The sequence below is a fragment of the Mus caroli genome, unplaced genomic scaffold, assembly GCF_978045245.1.
Source record: "Mus caroli unplaced genomic scaffold, Mus_caroli_1 scaffold_1, whole genome shotgun sequence".
Classification (NCBI taxonomy): Eukaryota; Metazoa; Chordata; class Mammalia; order Rodentia; family Muridae; genus Mus; species Mus caroli.
In genome coordinates, this window is record NW_028227256.1 from 13971499 (window position 1) to 13994790 (window position 23292).

At 39.4% G+C, this 23292-nt stretch overlaps 1 protein-coding gene across 5 annotated transcripts in view; it reads right to left on the reverse strand.

The window, feature by feature from the left end:
* The window catches only part of Jph1 (junctophilin 1), a 123257-nt gene that overhangs the window by 25598 nt on the left and 74367 nt on the right, over positions 1 to 23292 (reverse strand). The window contains exons 3-6 of one of the 5 annotated variants that reach the window (XM_029483081.2): positions 21576 to 21694; positions 9562 to 10208; positions 3179 to 3274; positions 679 to 2621 (exon numbers count right to left, since the gene is read on the reverse strand). In XM_029483081.2, coding sequence (XP_029338941.1) covers positions 3194 to 3274; positions 9562 to 10208; positions 21576 to 21694 — 847 coding nt within the window. In that variant the 3' untranslated portion in view covers positions 679 to 2621; positions 3179 to 3193. Of the gene's footprint in view, positions 1 to 678; positions 2770 to 3178; positions 3275 to 6364; positions 6569 to 9561; positions 10209 to 21575; positions 21695 to 23292 lie in introns of those variants that run through there. The other 4 variants (XM_029483079.2, XM_029483080.2, XM_085835831.1 and 1 more) reach the window with 4 other exon arrangements.

Here is a 23292-nt window from a genome sequence, read left to right on the forward strand (position 1 = left end):
AGTTTAGTGTTTTTATGAGATTCCTGAGTGGGTCTCTGTGCCTTTTCTTGGGCTCTTTTCTTTTGCAGGTTTGTCCTGTTAAACTTAGATGTGATAATTTTGTTTTATCTTAAACTATCTCTTAGAACCCATTCTTTTCTAATAGACAGAAAGGGAGTAGATCTGGATTGGAGGGCGGAAGTTGGGAGAAGTAGAGGGAGGGGAAACCATAATTAGGCTATATTATATAAGAAAAGAACCTATTAAATAAAATAAAAGGAAAAAAAAAGAGAGAGAGAAGAGAAAAAGTCCCAGTATAAAATGCAAGGAGACAGTGTAGCAGTATGCCTCCATTCTGCCCCGTGGTTGTACTGGCCTTTCACCCCTTCTACTGTAATTCTTCAGCACATAACTTTTGTAAGTTTTTCTATTGAATTGCTTTAATTGTAGGCACATGTGTGTGAAGGTGTGAAGGTGGGATATGTGTGGAGGTCAGAAGACAACTTTCATGATTCTGTTCTCTTCTTCTACCATGTGGATATTCAGGTCATTAGACTTGACAGCAAGCTTCCTAACCTGCTAAGCCATCTCATCAGGCAAGATCTCTCTTTTAATACTATCATCTCTAACATTCCCCACACCTCAGTCAGTAATTTACTCACAAAGGAAAGACACTTCCAATTTTATTAATAACCAACATTTTTATTAGGGCAGTTACAGTTGTACAAACTGTACATTATACATTTTGGTTTCAAGGATTATAAATTAAGGAACCCACCAGTAGGGAGTTTTTTTTTTTTTTCACAGAAAGAAACTTTAAATAAACAAAGTCATGTTTTATTAAGTACATTGGCAGACTTCACGTGCTGTCCAAAATGTAGAGTACAGTATAACAACCCATTAGAAAGATCCTTCATGGAAAATACAACTGTGCACATTTTAGAAAAATACCCACAATTTGAGCTTTGTTTTAAAAAAGCTTATAAATCATATATATTTATAAATGTAGCCAACAAGCTCATTTCATAAACATCTTTTACTTCTCTGTTGCCCATTATTTTCAAAGCATTACACATTTAAATAAACACTTAATAAGATTAAATAGTCTATTTTCTTAAAAAAACAAAACAAAAACAAAAACAAAAAACCCAGCCTTCCCAGCATAAGGAGCTACAGGGGGAGAGAGGGGCAGGGAGACTGTGGGGACAACAGAGGGACTTAGTTTGTTCTTGAGTAAAAATGGACTCCCTAAATTTAAAAGTCAAAGCAAAATGTAAAAAATAAATATACAAGTTGTAATTTTATTTTTATTTGCTCTCTTTCTGCCTTCTTCTTTAATCCATACTGGTCATACCCTAAAGTCTCACTATATTGCCCTTCTGGAGAAACCACTGCTGGGTTACAATCCAGAAGGTGATGAAGCATTTGGTCTTCCCCTGTGCTGCCAGTGGAGTGACATACACTGTCCTGCTCTGCAAAGGCTCCTAAGGGAGAGACTCGGCTGACACTGTGACACCATGGACAAAAGTTAGGAAGACTTCCCCCTCCACCAGGTAATGCCTTTAAGAGACTCAGACATACCTTTCCTACCCTGATTTCTTTTTAAATAATTATTTTTTATAAAGATCATGTAGTTTCCCTAAGTAAGCATGCTTCTGAGTAAATTATTTAATAGAAAAAAAAATCAATATCAGAATGATATAGGACAGCAAAAGACAAATATTTAAAATAAAACCGTCTAAGTCTTTAAAATTTAATATAGAATTACAAAACAACTTTGAAAAACATTGAAGGCAGAGAAGGGGCAGTGGCTTAACAAAGCTTAAACACCTGAAGGCAGGCATTCAACCAAACCTCGAGTGGGGGTGGGGTGCAGAAAGAGAAGAGTAGCTATTAATAGACCTTGCTTAACTTTCATGGGAATTAATAGAGCCACTGACAAGATTTTATTTGGTTGTAACATACGTCAGCAATGAAACTGAACCCGTAACCACTGCTTACTGCAGTCCAAGCAACATTTTGACTTCACTTCTTAGTATTCTGTCGTCTGTCTTTCAGCTTTTAAAATTTAGCACCTCCTGAGTGCATCAACAATTCACCTCAGTGATGTTAAAAATATTTAAAGTTAAATTATTTCTTTGGAAGGTATAATACCATCAGATCACTATATTTTAAAGATAAATAACCCTTTATTGGTTTAAAAAGAATAAACAACATGAAAACAATGCATTGCTATTAAAATAAACACTATACACACATACATACATTATATATATGTATATATATATGCATATATGTATATATATGTACATATATATATATGTATATAAACTAGTCTTTTGTTGCTGCTTTTCCTTGAGATGCAACCTGTGTGTTCTTATCCAGCCAGGACTGCAGGTGGAAGATGACTATACATCATATTTAAATAAACAGCAGAAATGAACAGAGTCGTGCACAAGCAAATGAAACATTCCCTTCCAGAACATTTCAGGAGATGTTAAAGCAGCAGGTCACAGCAGAAGACTGCTGAGTGACGGTGCTACCTACTTCTAATGAGATAGGAGTGAATGTTGGAGCCACGCCCACTGCAACACAATCCTCAGACTGCATTCCTCTGGCAGTCCTCTCTCTCCAGCTCCCTACTAAAAAAATGTCAGATGGTAAAATAGTAAGGCAGCTGTTGACTTCTATCAAAAAAAAAAATCTGCAGGTCCATACATTTCCAGTTTAGTCACATTCTGCTAGGACAGATGGAGTAGCCAACGTCAAGAACTTCGCCGGATGGGGCTGCTTCAGCAGATTTTAAAAAAGAATCATTATTAAGTTTTGCTTTTCACCATGCTGTGTGCTTCAGCTCCCAGAGGACCCCAAAGACACAAAGCATTGCTGGGGGACGTGAAAGGTCCTCTGGCTGAATTTTCCAAGTTTCATCTCTCTTGTGATCCCATCCCAATCTATGCCTCCTTGCCTGTGTCTGAGTCTGACTGGGGTGTGGACACCAAGGCAGAACTGTGGGCTAACTCTACTAGTTGTCATGACTTCACTGATGAGTCAAAACAGTTATAGCAGTTAAGTAACCGTACTGAGTCACATTCAAAATTAAAGTGAGGGACAATGCCATTGTTTAAAAAAATTGCAAATTGGAATTAGAGAAAACGATATTACTATGATTATGTGTAGAAATTAAGGCTATGCTTACCTGTCCTAATTCCAATCAAGTCAGAAAGTGAACAAAAAGAATGGCCAACCCAATATTCAACAGCATGACCAGGACAATCATGATGGAATTAGGGCCCTAAGGAGAAACAGAACAGAGCAAGCACAATGTTTTCATGTCAGTATGGCTGCTTGACAGAAACCCATCACCAGAACCAACTAGCAGAAATATAAGCATACAAACATTGTGGCAGAAACTAAGGCATGAAAGATAATCCATAAGGAATGAATTAAGAATAGTAATGCTGCATTTACGTGGTGTCACCATCTAACTTCCACTTAAAATTAGATTTGAATTAAATTAAAAAATGTCTTCAAGTTGGGTGAGGTGGCACACACCTTTAATCTTGGCACTCTGAGTCTGAAGTCAACCTGGTCTACATGATGAGTTCTAGACTAGCAGGGCTACATAATGAGACCCCACTTCAGTATTTTTTTTTTTTTTTTTGTAACAATGTACTCTATTCATCTCCCACACTGGGACAGGTCACTGGAAAGGAGCCGGGAGGTAGTGGGATTCCGTTGTCCTTAGAAAGTGAAGGAGTCAGAAAAGAAGAGGAGCCCCTCATCAAGGCTTTTAGAAAATAATGAAAGCAGGGGATTTCATTCTTCCAAGGAAGGATTCAGAACACTCGGGGAGGTGCTTTTATTTTAATAGGTTATCATGTAGCCTAGGCCAGCCTTGAACTCATTATGTAGGTGAGATGACTCTGAATTTATGATCCTCCTGTCAGGGCTTCCTACTGTGCTGGGATACAGGTATACAACACCATTCCTGGTTTATGTGGCGCAAGGGACTAAATTCAGAGCCTTTTTGCATGCTAGGGAAATACTCTACCAACTGAGTTACAGGTTCAGCCCTCAGCTTAACTCTTGCTTTTTATTTTTCTGGGTCTTTTTCTGGGTCTACTCCCTCCTTCCTACAAATAGGAAGTTGAATACTTACAGAGACATATACTTTTTTCAGGTCTAACTCTTTGTTTCTTGAATCATAACCAAACCACTGTAGACTCAAGCATATTAAACCAACAGTAGACTCCTATTTTGATAAATCCTACTAGAATAAGTACCAGATAACCCAAAGTCACCAAGCTTTGATTTGTAACAGTAAAGCTTATATGACCTAGCCATTCAGGCGTGGTGGTACCTAAAAAAAAAAAATCTACCTTTATTAGAATTGTATGATCTTGGTATTTAAAAAGTTATTATTAAAATAGCACACAATTCTTAAATAGTAGTGTTCTAGAATGCCTCTCTGTCAAATGTAAATTAATTGACTTTTGAGAAGTTTATTTTTATGTATGAGTGTTTTGCCTAAATGTTTGTATGTGTGTGTGGAAGAGGGGGGAGTTTAGTGGTGCCTGTGTGTGTGTGTGTCTGCATACATCACAGCCTGCAGAATACTGATCTGTGAGAGCCAAGAAAGCAGTTTAGTTGAACATGACTTAGTAGATGCAGTACAATCTGAAAAGAAGTTTCCTAGAGATAATTAATTCAATTTGTGTGCATGACAAAACTTAAGATTTGACCATGTCAAAACTTTGTATGTGACATCTTTCATAAAAGATGGGTTCTACAGATTAACTAAGAGATCGCTGAAGATAAAGGCCTGAGGAAGGATCTAGTATGGTTTCAGCTACACAGTGTAAAGTTCATAAAGCTATTAACCATGTCCATGTCCAGTCTTCTGGAGAGAAAAGGGGTTATACATATATCCTTTTAAAAAGATAGCCCTGTGTGTTTAGCGTCCCATAGTCCCTAATTGCTTATTCATTAAAACAAGAGCCTCTTAATCATCTACATGTACCCACGTATGTGCTTGGTCTGTAGATGCCAGAGAGGGTGTTGGATCTCCTGGAGTTACGAGTGGGTATGCGACATCATGTGGGTGTTAGTAAGTAAACCTGGGTACTCTGAAAAAGCAGCAAATTCTCTTACCTGTGAAGCCACCTTTCTAGTCAAAACTGATTGTTATAATTAAGTGCACAGAAGAGGAAGCACTCACATTCTGAGTACCAAATAGGTTTGGGTGGAAACAAGGTTACAGGGACATCGATTGTGCTTTCTCTGGGGACAGGATTGAACAGGGAAGTCTGGTAAAGTGTTCATCTTCCAGGCCGGGGCTTAGTTTAGGCTACCTACCACTGACTGAAGGATATCCTACTCCATGTGTTCATGGTGGAGGTCAGAGTGCCCTGTTCTTTCTCTATCATAACACTTGTCACAGTTTGTTGCCATCTGTTGATGTATTGCCATTTTCCTACCTAGACTCAGTGCCACAGTATCAAAGGCTTTGACCTCTTCCTCACCATGTACCCAGTACCTGACTCTTGTGGTGTTTAGTTCATTCGTACAGCTAGAGCTTAAGGAGAACATAGGTGCTGCTCTCCTCAATGTTAACAAAACAGGCAAAATCATTGCATTGAAGACAAAGTATATTGTTAGTAAATTGGGGTGTGGGGTCTGAAAACAGGGCCCTTTGAGGGAAGAGAAGCAACCCCTAGTTCTTAAGCCTAAGTACAAGGAAGAAAAGTAGGGTTTGAATGCTAGGCAGTAGACTAAGCATCTCTACGTAGATTATCACCTGGTTTTCATTTCTTCTGCATATGAGATTATTAGTTCCATACTAGAGGGTATCATGAGGATAAGTGCATTAGAATATTTACAAACTATTTATGAATCTAGGATCTTTAGAGGCAGAATTAAATATTATGCTGTCCACTGGGTACTTACTCTAGGCTCTTTTCTCTATCTCTACAAAAGCACAGACCTTTGTTTAAAAACAATTTCTAATGAAGATATGCAAGGTCACACTTTTACCTATATCTTTCTCTTCTCAGAGAAACAGAAATCTTACTAACCTCCAACTACTCAATAAATAGGCGAGCAGTCATGGTGGTTCATGCCTGTAATCTTAGCACTCTGAAGGCTGACACAGGAGGACTACTATCAGTTCAAGGCTAGGCTGGCGTACAGCACGAAGCCAGCTGCAATAAACGGTGAGTTCTAATCTATGCAGCTTCTTAACCAGGGCAAACTTAAGACATATAAACTCTTAGAGCTCAAAATACTAGATAACATTTCAACATCACATCTAAGCATAAAATATATGCTATGGCTATTCAGGCTTTGGTTAGACTTTGTTTTTAAGTGTACAATTTGGGGTTGTATCAATTCTTTGGGGCTAGTACATAATTCCTCCCCAAGATAACGGGTGCATGAAGTATAGAGAAAAGTTTGGGTGAGAACAAACCTGTATAAGTTCAGGGCGAGAGAGGATTCGGGACACAGAATCACAGCGTGCCTTTGAAAACATCACAGGGCTTTGTACTCTAATGGCAGAATGCCTTCCTAGCATGCCCAAGGCCTTGGACTCAATCCCAGCAAAAAGAAAAACAACAACAACAACAACAAATTTTAGCCCCACGTTAATCTTTAAGTCCCATTTCATAAATCCTGGTAAGCTTCTGTGAGTTTACATGAACTCTTTTGAATTGATTAGTACTTTGGGCTTTATAGATTGTCTTGGGTTGAAGTTAGTAGCTTAACTATCTCTCTTCAAAGGTTTGGCCTGCATTTTATTATACTTATAGCCCAGAATCAATGAATAATGGATAAATGCTTTATCTAGAATGAAAATACATACATGTGTGTTTCCTACTCAACATACATATATATTTATTCTGTATATGCTTTCATACACATTCATATTTAGCCTACCAGTTTAGCCCCACTTATGACGTTATTGTTAAAGATCACTCAGGGAAGATGAGCATAGACTAGCAATGGGAGGCTCAAATAACACCAGGTAAAAATGAAAATTTGGGATGTTATGTTTACTGGCAGGTACCAAGCTGTGACCTCAGTTTTCTTCAGACACCTTGAGCAGGCTAGTGGGTGAAAAACTTTAAGGTGAAGTCCCATAAATATGGCTGTTGTCACCAGTGGTGGCTAAAAATAACAAAATGAAGAGAAGCTTAGTTCTGTTTCCCCAGACTGACTGGGACAGATGTGATGGGAAACAGCAAGAAATCATACACTAGGTACACATCATAAGAAACTTTGAGGCAGTTAGAAAAATAAAACAGAGGGTATCAAATTATGAGAAGATATCCTGACAAAGTTAGGGCTGTAATCTGCAGGGGCCTACCTTCTCACGCTTGAGCAGTAACTAATTTCCTCTAATCTGTATCTCAGGAGATTTTCTACATTTTCTAGATACTTATCCAGGCAGAACATTAAAAAAAAAAAAAAAAAGGAATCCATTGAGCCATTTATGAGCTATTTATACTTCAACTAGTACGCCATTGATAATGATAATAATAATGCCATTTGAGCATTAACTCCACTCAGTCCTGCAGTAAGAACATAACAATGTCCCCTGCTGTTCACACAGAGTACTGGCTGATTTATTACAGGCATCCTCTACATGCCTGCTTTTGTGTCAATGATCCTATGAATTATAAACTGTTCATTATATATGTTGAACTTGCACAGTGCTCTCAATTGTTCAGAATAGTAGGCAGCACTCCACTGTTTCAATGATCATTCACTAACTATTCTAAATGGTCATGTGCAGGAAAGAGGGCTGACACTAAGAACACAAGTCAGCTTCTTGATCCTATTAGGACAGTACCATTTTCTCACTGAGGGCCAGTCAATCTGACTCCTTGGACTAGAATGTCATTCACAGGGGAAGTCTCAAGTTCAAGGGGAATGTAGGGCTGCTGATGCCATCTCATACATATGCAGCTTGGGTTTTGATCAGTGAGCCTGGGTTGCAACTTTCTTGGCTTACATCAAGAACCTATACAAAATACCTCCTGAGGGCTTCCACCTTTTCACGAGAAGAGGAGTGAAAAGTGGGGGGAGGAACTGTGTGACAGTGGGTCAGGTGGAGGGGACTGGGAAGGGAGGTGGATATTGTGATGTAAAGTGAATAAGTAAATTAACAAGGTCTTAACACATTACTAAAACCTATGCTTTTTCTAAATACAGTTGAACAGTGGTAATGTGTCTACCAGCACACATTACTGCTATAGAGAAAGGTTTATAGGTATTAGAAATATTTTTCCTTATGGTAGACTGATGAGGGGGATGCTGGGTACATGATTCCATTGTGGTATGTGGGAAATTAAATGTCCTATTGGGTAGGCAAAGATGCAACGTAGTTGGAATGACACTGTTTAATCCACCCCTTATTAATCAGGTAAAATGGATACTATATATACAAGAAACCCTATTCATTATAATTATTCATGTTGACTGCCTAATAAGAACTGATTGTTTCATACAATGAATCAGTAGTGGTGGAATTATAATAACAGATAATAGGGTATATCAATATTCAAACATTTTATGACAAATATTAACTAAATATTCAAGCATCTTAAAAAGATGAATTGTATTTCTTTAACCCTATGAGTAAATGTAACAAAAATAAGAAACTAATAGTCTATAATCTTCTTGATCAGGATTCCAGAAATACATATTTCTCAAATTGCCTGTACCCATCAAGTGGTGGTGTCTTATTCCCTGAGTTGTACTTCATAGTGAACAGGACCATCTAGAGGCATATATGACCAAGATAACCTAACAATTTATTTTAAATCACTCACTTTTAAATAAAATGATTCTAAAAGAGTTCAAATCCTATAAATTCTATGGAACTCGATAAAATCCCAGTTCTATATAGTACTTACCCAATCAACATCATGTCAAGGAACATGAAGTAGACATTCATCAATAACTGGCCAAAAGAAAACTAACTTGTTTAAGACACATCAACAATGGCTAGCATCTACTAGACTGCTGAATCTAGAAACACTTGTATCTGGAGATGTATCATAAAGTAATCATGTTGTTGTAAAAGTTTCTCATTTGGGAAGAAAAATATTCTTGCTGCAGAGCCTGGCTCATGAAGGAAAATACAAATTGCATATTTATGAGAATTTCCAACGGCTGCAAGTGATGTTCCTTTGTGAATGGGCCAACAGAAGGCCAGGAATTCCTAGTAGCTATGCAGAAAGGTGCTGGCTGTGGCAAGTTGGCCATGTTTCCCTTCCAGGGCACTGAGTGGGTAATTACGAAGTTCACCAAGACATAGTTGATAAACACTTGCTAACATATGACTGGGCTGGCCAGGCCTGAATCCTACCTGAATTTTTTCAGTGGCTGGCTGGGTAGGCACAGGACTTCTGCTCAGAGAACTCTTTGCCATCATGAGCTACAAACACGTTCTGTTCTACTCTAAACAACCCAGTGAACTGGGGATCTTTGTCTGTTAAGATGTGGTCAAGATCTAAAACGACCCATCGCATGCTACTCCCTGAGCACACCTAAAGGAAAAGCTCATGCAAGACTTACAGAGTTGGCTTCTTTTTCCAAGGAAGGGCAGGTATCATTGCTTGCTGGATTCTTTGGTATAGCAAGTTCAGACTTCTTTGCTTTTGGCTCAGTTTTGCTTTCTTTGGCAACTGGTTTTGTCACAGATTTAGGGGGACCCCACTTGTTAGGTGATGGCCTAGGTACCAATGCTGAGGAGGAAGACTGGCTGACTCCTCTGTCATCCTCCCTGTCTTCTGGAGGATGCTGGGGTGCGTTCAGTTTCACATAATAGCCGTGATACTGAGAGTGCAGCTCCCCGTTGCCGGGGTTGGGGACGTAGTGGCGGCCGGAGTACTTGGACACAGCTGCTCCCAGTTCTTTTGCGGGAGCCTTTGACATAGAGGGTTTATTGACAAAGGCTGTCACTTGTTCCTCAGCTAGGCTCTGTTTATCTTGACTGAGTCTCGCCCCTGGGCTGGGGTTTCGTTTCTTTGAGGACTCTGGGGAGGAAGGCTGGGGAGAGTGGCTCTGTTTGGGACTTGACTCAGGGGACCTGGGGGGTGTGGTGCCTTTGCGATAAAAATGAGGAGATTCCTTTGGCGACGGAGGCTTTTCTAGGACCTTTTCTTCCGGATTTTCTTTAATATCTCCCCCTTCCTGACATCTTTGTTTGATATAATCAGGGCCTGGAAAAAGGAACAAGAAAGGAAAGGAAGGTGATAAAAGGTGACTATCATTTTTCCTAAATGAGATCAGTTCCCTCTCTCCCCACTTTGAAGAGACTTATAACACGTGAACTTATAAGTTTCTTGTTTCAGTGTGCAAGGAAAGGATTATTACTGAAATTTTCTTTCAAAACTTGACACTCAAAAAAAAAAAAAAAAAAAAAAAGACTTCATCCACAGGTAGAGCTGAGGGGCAGTTTCGAGGCTCTGACCTGGCCCCAGGCTCCGCTTCTTCCCGTGCTTCCACAAATGGATGAAAAATTGTATCATTAAACTCCTTGATGTTCTTCTGTCTAATTGAACCTGTGAAATTTCCTAAGGTGCTCCAGCCTCCAAAAATTCAATTTTCCATGTAATGCATGGTGACATGTCAATAAATCATGCTGTAAAAAAAAAAAAAAAAAAAAACCAACAACAAAAAACAAACAAACAAAAACAAGAAAACTTGACACTCTTTATACTATATTGATAACATAAAAGATAGAAAAATCTTACATTTCTCTAAAATTTCTAACACTTTTTACTTGAAGAACATGGTTGTTTAGCATAGAGCAGAACACACGTTGATCAAAACCCAACAAAACTCATTTATCCCATATAGGTAGGATAATTAAAGTACAGAAAGCATGAACTTGAATAAAGAAATAAGCTTATTTTGTCTGATCAGCAGTCTAAAGAGATCAGCACTATACAGGTAGAGCCTGATAAGAAGGTATTTTTAATCATTGCTGAAACTTTCTGGACAAGAACAATGTCTGCCTTTGGGCTGTGTTCTTTAGAGTAACTTTTGTACAGTTCATTCACAACAGGGTATCATCCACAAGTGTATCCAAGACAAGGGGCTGTCTCTGGCTCTGTAGTCTCAGGGTTTGTATTTAATCTTTTAATATACTTCAGAAACATTTACAACAAATTAAAAAAAATCAATTTAAAATTATTTTTGAAAAGTAGCAACTAGAGAAACAGCTCAGTTGATAAAGTGTTTGTCACAACGGCTTGAGGACCTGGCTTCAGTCATCAGAACCTACATAACAAAAGCCAGGTATGGTTTTATGCCTACTCAGTAATACTGGTCTAAGACCACACTTACAATTATACATTTTAGTGTTATATATGCATATAATTATACACACACACACACACACACACATATATATATATATAGTAACGTTTGAATATTAACACATTTTCAAATGTGCTTTATAAGTAGGTAAATAAAACAAAACAAAAACAACCCGTTACAAAAAACATCAACATCTTAATTCTTACTTATGAATTTAATTAGGACCCTAAGTTGAAGAAGTTCCAGTAATAGATCCGTGAAATTCAAACTTGGATTACACCAAATGTACTTATTTAATTAACTCCTAGTACCAGCCTAGGCATTTCTGTTTCCTTTAGAAGTCTGACATACTGCTTTTTGCAAAGTTTTTTTGTTTTTTTGTGTTTTTTTCGTTTTAGCAGCACTAGTAAAGGTGTACCTAGCTCAGTCACTCAGAACTAAGACTTTTCAGAGATGCTCAGCTACATCTAACAATTGGGTGGCTGATGTTGCTGAAATCTGCTGCAATCAAAGAAATTGCTAGAATAATGGAAGTACATCTGGCTATCAATGTTCAGATTTAAAAATGCCTAGCTTTATGCCCTGGAAAATGACTGCTTATGTAAAACAAGTGAAGTCCCAAGCAGTGGTTCTCATTCCTGTGGTCTATCAGACACATCCCAGGGATTTCAACTTAATGGAAAGCAGAAATCCAAGCCAGAGGCACTGGAATTTGCATCTTCCAGGTGATTCTACACATAAGATATAAGTGACTGAAATCATGCAAAAATTACGGGTGTAAAATTGGCCTTTGCCTAATGCCAGCCTTACATGGCTATCCCCAATGGGAAGTGATTCCAACGTGGCACATTCATGTGAGAACTGGCCAAATATGAGGATATCCAGCTAGGTTTTTCCAGAGCAAGATTCAATTAATCTTAAACAAAGCAGTTAATGTATTGCAGTGAACAGCTTTTTTTCCTGGACTCTTTTCCTCTTGGAAGGCACATTCTGTGCCTGTTATTTGTTCTGTGTAGTGATATGTGTTACGTGTAATGGTAGCTACATAAAGCTGGTGAGTGGTGGCAGCTTATGATCAGAACTAGCCATTATTGCCACAGAGGGAAACTAAACTAAATGCTGAGAGTTTGGCAGTTGGAATTTGTAGACAGTCATGTTTTTATAGGCAGAACCTGTGAATTCTAAGAGATTTTCACCCTTCTGGGGATATTTACGTTGGGAAAAAGTCACCTGGTGTACAACGTTCCACATTTGATCAGCCAGCCCACCATCCCCACACAGAAAAGTAAGTCTACACACTTGGCACAAAGACTTTGAGCAGACACTGGCAAATGATGAAAGCAGGAAATCCAGTCTGAACTTCAGAAGTGAATGTTGCTGGACTGTCCACTGGCAGACTAAGACTGTCCTAAACATATAAAGTCAATGCCCATGTCAAAGTCTTTACTGCAGCAATAGGAGTAATTTATTAAACAGAAACCAGTCATTCTCTCAAGACTGCCAATCAGGAAAAGAAGAACAGGTTGATAGATTATAAAGAGATGGTATAAGCAGTGGAAATGACATCATGTTCCCTAAAGGACCTTGTAGTCCCATCTGCAAAAGTCGTGCAGTATCTGTGACCAGTCAGTGTTCATGGTGGTGAGCTGTGGCTGTCCACCCTGACACCCTGTAAGTGACTGCCACTCGATACATATTTGTGAAATTGAATATATGATTCAATCTGGTTAGAATAACCAGTAGGCCCAGGAATCACCACTTTTATATTTAATAGCAGACTATTCAGTTTCCCTTCTTCATGAAAAAAAAAATTGGAATTTTAGGTTTGGAAGCTGAGTTTACAAGCCATTTATTCCTGGATGCTTCTCTTTACTTAACCAAAAATAGTATATATTAGTGGTTGGCACAGGCTTTTAGTAATAAACAATACCTTGACTTCTAATTTATGAGAAATGCAAGCATAGTTAACACTTGGTAACATAGATTACAGGTTTCACTTTCATGTAAATAATCAACAGTGCAGTGTGTGAGCATACACCTTTCAACTACACTTGTTCAGGATGCTGCCTAGGGAAGTGGCTGGCATTCTTCCAAGAGGGCTCAAAAAAAGAATTTTATCACATTCCAAGGTGGTGTTTCAACTTATTTAACTCATTCCCAGACCCATTGATAAGTAAAAATAAATGCCTTACTTAATATGACTTGGGATTGAAAATGAGATAAGAACATTGAGGGAAGCCCTTTGGGAGATGACTCCGCGGAGTGCTTGCCATAGACGTTTGAGAACCTGATTTTGGATCTCTAGCACCCACATCAAAAGGAGGGAGTGGTGGTTTGTGCCTGTGATCCTAGCACTGGGAAGGAGCCTGCTGGCCAGCTAGTCTTAGGACATTTGTTAGTTCCAGTTTCAGGAAGAGACCTTCTTTCAAAATAATAAGGTGGAGAGAGATCAAAGGAGATAACAGGCACACACACACACACACACACACACACACACACACACTACACTCTTCCACACACAAGCAAAATCATGACTGAAAGTAAACTCAAATAGTAGGATGAAAAGCCATGCAAATAGTTTCTCAATTATTCCTATTCTCTAATCTCATCTACTTCTTGATCATCCTCAAAAGCTATAGCTCAGTCCTCTTGACTTAGGAACATGAACGATTAGCACACAAAGTGCTCCGGACAGACTCCTCTTTATGAAACACAAGACTGACACAATATACTGTAAAGGCCAACTCGCTTATCTATAGTGAGCAATGTAGAAGGTCCTCAAGGTACATGACTTTTACTGATATCACCAGAGGGCAGAACTTCATGATTCCCTAATCACTGGGAAATCAGGATGAGGGATAGGAGATGAACCACCTCTGTAATGACATCAGGATGCCAGCCTGATGCATCTATTTTCTTGATGGGGACAATGATGCCAGGAGAGTACATACTTGTCTCCTGGCTATAGTTCCCTGCCTTTGGTCACATAAGTAGAAATATTCTTGTCAATGCAAGTACAGTAGAGCAAGCTCTGGCCCAGGCCTCTCTAGGTAGGGTCTGGAAGGACAATGTCAGTGTTTGTCTCTGTGACTCACTTCCTTCTATACTTCCTTGGCTGACTGAGTCTTCAGATGTTTTTATATACCCAGTCATGTTATGAGTACCTCCTTAAAATTACCACTGAGGGTCTCTTGACTGATTTCCATAGTATTTTCAAGTTAAAACCCCGGGGGACAAAGTTCTTTCCAAATTCTCAATGGGTAAGTCACTATTCTCTCCCACTTAGTCAAATTTAGGTTTTTCCATGTGTAAGTAAACTTAGCCCTTTGAGAACTTAATACCCCTACACAGGTCTGTTTTTATCTTGCAATTTTAATTGGTTTATATAATACTGGATTTCTGAATTAAAGTCATGAGATTTCACAATGATGAAAATACTGCCAGCTCCTTAAAGTAAGTAATCTGCTACAAAAACTTTCAAACTGGAAGGTAGCAGCCATCACTCTCCTGAGGACTGCAGCATATGCCTTCCAAACAATGGTGATACATGTATCTGAGATGTGCAAATTAAATGAGCGGGCTTACAAGTGGTACTAGAAGTCTTTTTGCAAAAGCCTATCTGATTTGATCACCCTGTAAATGCAGAATTGAAAGCATGTGTTCCCTTGAGAAGATCTCTAACACCCAGCACAGAACTGGCCTTCTATACAGTTGCAGAAAAAAGTGTTGACTGTGGGTCAAAGGGGACTGCAGTTTTCCACTTAGCTCTGGTCTCAAAGAGGCTCACTGTCATCTCATACGACTAGAATGTATCCATTACTGATGAACGACTTGCTTATATGAATCTGCTCGAGCTAAGGAAGGGTGGAATTACATTTTCCCACAATATTTCTTTTCCTTCAAATGCTTTTCCACCATAAAAAGGCTTTTAAAAACCATTCAGCCTAGAAAATCCAGATGGCCTTCAGTATCACTTACCTTGTGGTAACACCTAACACAAGTCTAGAGGGACCCCCCTCCCCCCCCAGCCCCCTGCTCTGCAGCAGAATGAACAGCAGAGCCAAGAATTAGCATCTGCAGAAAACAATGGTAAGTTTGTTTGCTTGCAAAGCAGTTCAAGCCTACAGTTTCCCCACTGTGTAGCTTCCCCAGATGGTGGCATGGCTGGGACCACAGGACAAAACTCCCTCTGCTTGCTGAGCTCTCCCAGTGGGGTTCACACCCTGGAATGTCTAATCCCGCAAAGTACCAGGGAAGGGGGAGTTGATTTATCAGGTCACTTCAAAATGAGCAAAAGGTCCCTTTCTTAGTGAAATATACCAATGCATTTAAATGTTTGAAATAAGCTGCACACAAAGCGAGATACTCATTTTATCACTCTTGAATAAGTCACTCTATCAAGGCACTTATGTCAGCAACCCAGTGGGGCACCTCTCCAGAACAGTGCTGTAACCTGCATTTTACAGTCTTTCTTTTTCTTTCCTACCCTCACTACGGTTCCCTTTCTCTCTGTGGGGAGTAGAGGTGTGTGCACATGCATTGGTGCTATTTGTTCAGACTAGAGATCTGATAATCTTTTGTCTTCCTCAATTGATCTTCACACCATATTTTTTTGAGACAGGGTCTCTCATTGAGCCCAGACTGCATTGATTCAGCTTTGTTGGCCTGCCAGCAGGCCTCAGGTAGCCTCCTGTCTTTTCCCACTTATTTTGTAGTATTGCTGAGATTAAAAAACATAGGCCTTTAAAGGAAAAGATCCAGACCGAATTGCTCCCAGGGGCACAACATGTGGCACAGACCTAGGTAGGCTAGCTGACTACTCCTCCATTCCTCTTCCTTTCCAATTGCTCTGGTACTAGCAGAATCTTCCGTCCAGAGTCATCTGATCCCAGCCCTGACTGTTCACAGGGGTCTTGTGGTCACATGTACTGTTACATGTTTTGATGACATCTGGATATAGGCCATCTGGGCTTCCCTTCTCCATTCTTCCAGTTGTCTGAACTATATCCAACCTCCAGGCTTTGCTCATGTCTTCTACCCTAGTTGGTGAGTTCTCTGAACTCTATGCTGCCTGCACCCTCTCCAATACCCAGCCTTAGCCTGGATTATACCTACGGTGTGCTGCCCCATTCTGATCAGGCTCACCTGAGCCATCTCAACATCCAGTCACACATCCTATATGCTGATCCACTCTGTTGAGACCCCCATATACTAGTCTGCCTGCATCATATCCAGCCTCCAGGCCTGTTAATAGATCCATCTGTTCATGGATCAAGCCTGTTAAGTCTCCAAAACCTGGCCAGCCTGACTATCCCCAACCCACAGGCCTTGCTTTAGTTGCACAGTCTGAACAACCTAGCATGACACATCACTTCAGACCTACAAGCAGCAAAAGAAGCCTACATGCACAAGTCACACTGTAAAAATGCAAACACTATGAAAGACCAACACAGGCTTTCTTCCTCTTAAATCCATCAGTGTGTTAAAGATGCTCCCCATTGGGAATTACACAGATGTCCCCAAGTCACAAACTTAAAAAACAAAAACAAACAAACAAACAAACAAAAAAAACCTTAAAATTTCATCAAATAATTCAAGGAGTTTAAATACACAAATAGCTCAGTGAACTTAATGGGAATAACAAAAAATGCTCAAGCGAAGCCCAAGAAAACACAAACACACAGCCAAATGGAATGCTGAAGACAATTCAAAATTTAAAACTAATTCAGTAAATAAATAGAAATAGTGAAGAGAAATAAGCTGAAATGAAAACTTGATTAGCCCAATTTGAAGACTCAGAGGGACAGCTTTCTACAAGAATGGCTCAAGTAGAAGAAATGGTGGGGTATGAAGATAAAGTAGAGGATTTAGAAAAACAAACAAGAAATAAACAATAACATTACCACATGCAGAAACTATGGGACACCACAAAAAGGCCAAAGTTTCTAATTATAAGCACAGATGAAGGAGAAAAATCCCAGGTCAGTTGCATAGACCAGGTTTTCAAAAAAATCATAGAAGAGAACATCCTGACCAAGGAGACAGACCCAGTTAGATATAAGAAGCACAAAACACCAACTTGACAGGATCAGAAAAGAACCTCTCCATAGCATATCATGGTCCAAACACTAGATACACAGAACAAAGTAAGACTACTGAAGGCTGCAAGAGAAAAGACAAGTCACATATGAAGGACAGTCCCTCTGAATAATAGTTTCTCAATGAAATTTTTGAGCATAGAGTAATTATTTCAAGTTCTAAAAGACCATGGATGCTAACCTAGACTACTGTACCAAGTAAAACTCAGGTATGGCGGAGGGAACAAAAGGAATTTCCATGATATAAACAGACTAAAAGAAAATACACCACCAAACCAGCACGTGGAGAATTCTGGAGGCAGTATTTCAGATTGACAAAAAGAATAAGCACAGACGAGAGACTAAAGAAGAAAATAAGTGAACTAATAACTACTGAAACATAAAATAAACACAAGACAGGACCAAGAACACAAACAAACACAGCTAACAAGCTAAATGCCTATGATCAACACACACTTTAAATAGTAATGGTCCCCACTACTTGTCAAAAGACACAGGTCAGCTAAAAGGATTAAAAAACAAAGTCCACCTTTCTGCTGTCTACAAGAGATTGATCTTAGCTCTGAAGATGAGCACCTCCTTAAAGAGAAAGGATGGACAAAAGTATCATGAGTAAATGGGACCAGGAAACACGAAGCTGCACTGTCCTTATATCCGACAAACAGACTTCAACCAAAAACTAGTTGGAAGAGATAAAGATTACATTGTAATCCAGGGAAAAATTAACTACAAAGACATTGCAATCCTAAACATATATGCACCTGACTTCATAAGACACATACTACTGAAAGGAAAGACACATGCTAACTCTAAGTCAGTTAATAGCAGGTGATTTCAAAACCCCACTTTTACCGACAGGTTAACGAAATAGAGAAATGTCAGAACTGAATGACATTGTACACCAAATAGGTATCAACAGAATATTCTATCCAAACACCACCAAAGACTGTACAAAAACTCAGCAGCCTACAGAAACTTTTCTGAAATATATCACATAGCCTGGGAAACACATCTTTAAAACTTCAAAAAAGTTAATTCCATGTATCATTTTGAACTGTAATATAATGAAATCTAATCAGCAAAGGACTGTACATAGACTCATGGAGATTAAATGAAAATGAAACCTCAGCATAAGAAAATGTTCAGGACACATTAAAAGCAGTTCTACAATGGAAAGTTATACCTCTAGATGCCCACATTAAAATACCAGAACATTCTCAAGCTAGGAGTGGTGGTATACACCTTTAGTCCAAGCACTTAGGAGACAGACCTGAGTTTAAAGTCTACATAGAGAGTTTTAGGTCAACCAGGGCTCTGTAAAGAGATCCTGTTTCACCCCCACCCCCTACCCAAGATGGAACTCAAGAATTTAGGAAACCAAGGAAAAAATAAACCCAAATCCAGTAGACAAGAAAATAACAACAACAACAAAATCAGAGTAGAAATGAAATAAAATTAAAGAGAACAAGACAAAACAAAACAAAATCAAGAATAAAAAAAATTTAAGAGCTGGTACTTTGAAAAGATAAACAAAGTAGATAGATCTTTAGCCCAATTAGCTAAATAAACTCCACAAACCATGCCCCGCATCATATCAACAGATCAAAGATGAACAGGGAAACATTATAACAGACACCAAGGAAATTGAGAATATGGTAAGGAGATACTTTTTTCCCACCTCGAGATAGGTTCCCTTGAGATAGGATAGCCCTGGCTGTCCTGGAACTCACTCTGTAGACCAGGCTGGCCTCAAACTCAGAAATCTGCCTGCTTCTGCCTCCCAAGTGCTGGGATTAAAGGTGTACTGCCCAGGTAAGGCGATACTTTAAAGACTGACATTCTATTAGGTTACCATACCTAGAAGGAATAGATTTCTAGATTCATCTGAATTATCAAAGTTAAACCAAGAAGAGATCATTTAAACAGACCCATAACAAATACAGAGGCCGAAACAGTGATTAAAAAGTCAAGAGGCCCAGATGGACTCATAGCAGATTCAACCAGACTTTCAAAAAAGAGCAACCAACACATCAAAGCAGGAGCACTCTCAACTCCTTCTCCAAAGACAGTATCCCTCTAATACTCAAGCCAAGAGAAGAGTCAACAACATGAAAAAGACTCACATAATCATCTCAATAGATGAAAAAAAAAAAAGCTTTTGACAAAATCTAACATACACCTTCATGATAAAAGTCCTAGAGAGAGTAGAACTTGAGAGAACACACCTCAACTTAATAAAAGCTATCTATGACAAACCCACAGGCAATGTTATCCTAAATGGAGAACAATTTGAAGCAGTCTCATTAGAATCAGGAATAAGACATGGTTGTCCATCCTTCCTACTCCTTTTCAGCGAAGTGCCTGAAACACTAACAGAAGCAATAATTCAAGGGATACAAATAAGAAAAAAAAATCAACCCTATTTACAGATTATGCATTATACATAGATATTACAGGCATCCCACTAGAAAACTTCTAGGAATGATAAGCAATCATTTCAGCAATGAGGCAGGAAACAGAATCAACTTAAAAAATTACACACCACAGCAAACACACTGGGAAGATGGTCGTGGAGACACCATCTAAACTTAACTGAGGTGGTAAAGCTCTAAAGGGATACTAAAAATGGAAAGATTTGCCATGCTCTTTTGTTTGTTTGTTTAAAATTCTTCTTTTTAAAGTTCTTATAGAGGGAAGTTACAAGGGCAGAAGGCAGATACAAAGAGACAGGGAGATGACTGGGATTGGGGTGCACGATGGGAAACTCACAAAGCATCAATAAAAAGTTTTTTAAAAGTATGCATACAGGGGGCTGGCGAGATGGCTCAGTGGTTAAGAGCGCTGACTGCTCTTCCGAAGGTCCCGAGTTCAAATCCCAGCCACATGGTGGCTCACAACCATCTGTAACGAAATCTGCCCTCTTCTGGAGTATCCGAGGACAGCTACAGGGTACTTACATATAATAAATAAATAAATCTTAAAGAAAATGTATGCATACAGCTCTAGTAGAGGACCTGCAGTCGTGTGCACATTCCATGCCCCCCATAATTTAAAATAATAACAATAAAATATTCTTAAAAAGAACAACTGACAACAAATGCTGGAGAGGATTTGAGGAAAGGAGAATCCCAATCACTGTTGGTGGGATTTCAAATTGATACAGCCACTGTAAATTAGTGTAGAGAATTCCTTCCTAGTTGTAAAGCCTGTAGACCTGAACAACAATTGAACTGGGATAAAATCCATGAAGGCGCAAGAGTGGAATTTTCATCTTGGAGGAAACCAATATGTGCTATCTGTGTAGAAATAAGGTCCACCCCACAGGAGAGACCTCGTGCCGGGGGCTGCAAAACCAGGTTCATAGTGAGGGCATGAATCCTAGGATAGAGCAGTATTGTTTCTATGCATTCTAAATACTTATCTGTATACTCAAAGACAAGTGTAACTCTCACTCCTCATCAAAGCATCCTTTTTGTAATAGGTGGAGATCATTACAGATATCTACAACTTGGTCAAAATGTAGAGAATAAGTCACCGGATGATGCCCAGCTGAAATTGATACAACTGCAGTGAATACAACCTAATGCTCAGGAAAAAAAATTCACAAAAGAGAATGTAAAAAGGTTTTGAGAGCTAGAGGCCCAAAATGTCTCCTGCTTGATAGTAGCTCCTATACATAACAAGGGGAATGCACCCATGAACTCTCAACAATATGGTTGTCTGAACAAAACCGTCATGATGACAATACTAGTTAGCCTGCTAACAGGGGTGGGGGAAATTCCCCATTGTCCTACACCCAGATGAAGAGCTATAGGAGGCCAATGACTGCTGAGAATGGGAAGAACCAGCTTTCTCCATGGATGAGTTCTGATAGAGGTTGTCCAATTCCAAGTGGTCAGCCTTGGACACACAAGCAAAGCAAATAGACCCAGTTGGTTATATATACACATGTGTGCATCTGTGCAACACATATTTATACAGGTATAACAGTAATAATTGCAGAGGTCATGTGCTTGGGAGGGAGACACAGGAGAACTTGGGGGAGGCATGAGTGAAGTAGATATCCTGCTCATGCATTAAGTTCTCAAAAAATTAAATAAATAAAGCACAGGAAATGAAAAGCCCATGGTCCAACTTCCCCCAGCAAAGGAAGAAATCAAAATTTACCTGGTTGGTAGAAATCAGGAGACAGCTCTCTGGCCACAGCTCTTGCTATGTCGCACTCCTGGCGAGCAGCCAGTGCAGCTTGGTCGGCAGCATCAGCTTTTGCTCTGGCATGTGCAGTCCTACATGGATATAAAAAGGCAGGTCAGCAGAGAAGTCATTGCATTAATTACTCATGGACAAGCAAACCACGATCTAGGGAAAGAAATGTTAATCATGATCATGGCTCTTGCAGGTGCAAGAACAACTTTTAGTCATGTTACAGAGACCTCAGCAACAGCCAAAACGCAGATGAATCACCACAGTACAGCTTCCAAGGGAAAAGAAAATCATGATCAAGGTCTCTACCACTGGATACTGTATCTGGTCATCAGAACTCAGGGGACCAACCCTTCTTGCTGATTTTGCATCCTTTCCCCCCAACTCCAAAAGACTGCCAACTAAGATTGGTTGCATAGAGTAGGATTTGACCATTTGAATTAGCTGTATGTTCATGACCAAGTTCCATTGGTAGAACTGAGTAAGAATCAGACTTAGGGAAGGTTGCCCAGTGGCAGAAATGAACAGAACTGATACCACTAGTGCTGGCTAATTCCTATGTATAAAAGTCTCGGCTGTGGTACTTTAGGCCATCAGCATAAAGCCACTGGACATGTTGGTGGGAAAAAGCCTAGCACATCACAGGTTCTCACTAGTGTGCCCTGGAAGGGATATCTACTTATCTGACTAATTTAAATTAGAAGTTATTTGTGTGTGTGTGTGTGTGTGCTAGTAGGAGTGTGAAGAGGTCAGAGAACAACTTGTGGGAACTGTTTCTCATTCTACAGTGTGGCTTCTGAAGACTGAACTCACACACCATGGAGTTGCTCTTACATGCTGAGCCATCTCCCTGGCCTTGTATTTGCCTGTCTGCCTTTCTTTTCTTTTTTTTTCTTTTCTTTTTTCTTTCCTTTTCTTTTCTTCTCTCTTCTCTTTTCTTTTCTTTTCTTTTCTTTTCTTCTCTTCTCCTCTTCTCTTTTCTTCTCTTTTCTCTTCTTTCTTTCTTTCTTTCTTTCTTTCTTTCTTTCTTTCTTTCTTTCTTTCTTTCTTTCTTTCTTTCTATCGAGTTTGAATGAAACAGAAAGGAGCCAGTGAAGCAGAGTTGGTAAGGATGGAATGGATCTTTTGGTCTTCTATCCCCTCCCTGGTTTATCCTCATACATTAAAAATCTCACCTGTTATAGGGGAGAAAAAATATTGGGCTTCCTGGGCTTGGGATGATAGCCCAATTAGTAATGAACTTGTTCTGCAAGCATAAAGATCTGAGTTTAATTCCCCTAAGTACACATAAAAAGGGGAAAGAAAAGTCAGGTATAGTGGTACACACTTGTAAGCCTAGTGTTGGGGAGGTTGAAGCAAGCAGATACCTGGGGCTCACCAAGTTCCAGTCCAGTGAGAGACCCTTTCTCAAGAATGAGGGTGCATGTTTCCTTTGCCTGTTTTCTAAAGAGAGAGAAAGAAAAAAAAGCATGGAGTTGGACAGGCAGAGAGTTGGGTAGAATCTGAGAGGACACTAGAGAAAAAAACATGATCAGAATATACAGTATGAAAAGAATTATTTTCAATTTAAAAATGAAGTGGCCAGTGCCTATCTCAGAGTGCCCAACAGAGAAAACTGTCCCTTTTTTAATCCACATGTAAAAGCACACTTGAACACCTGCATGCACACATACACAAGAAT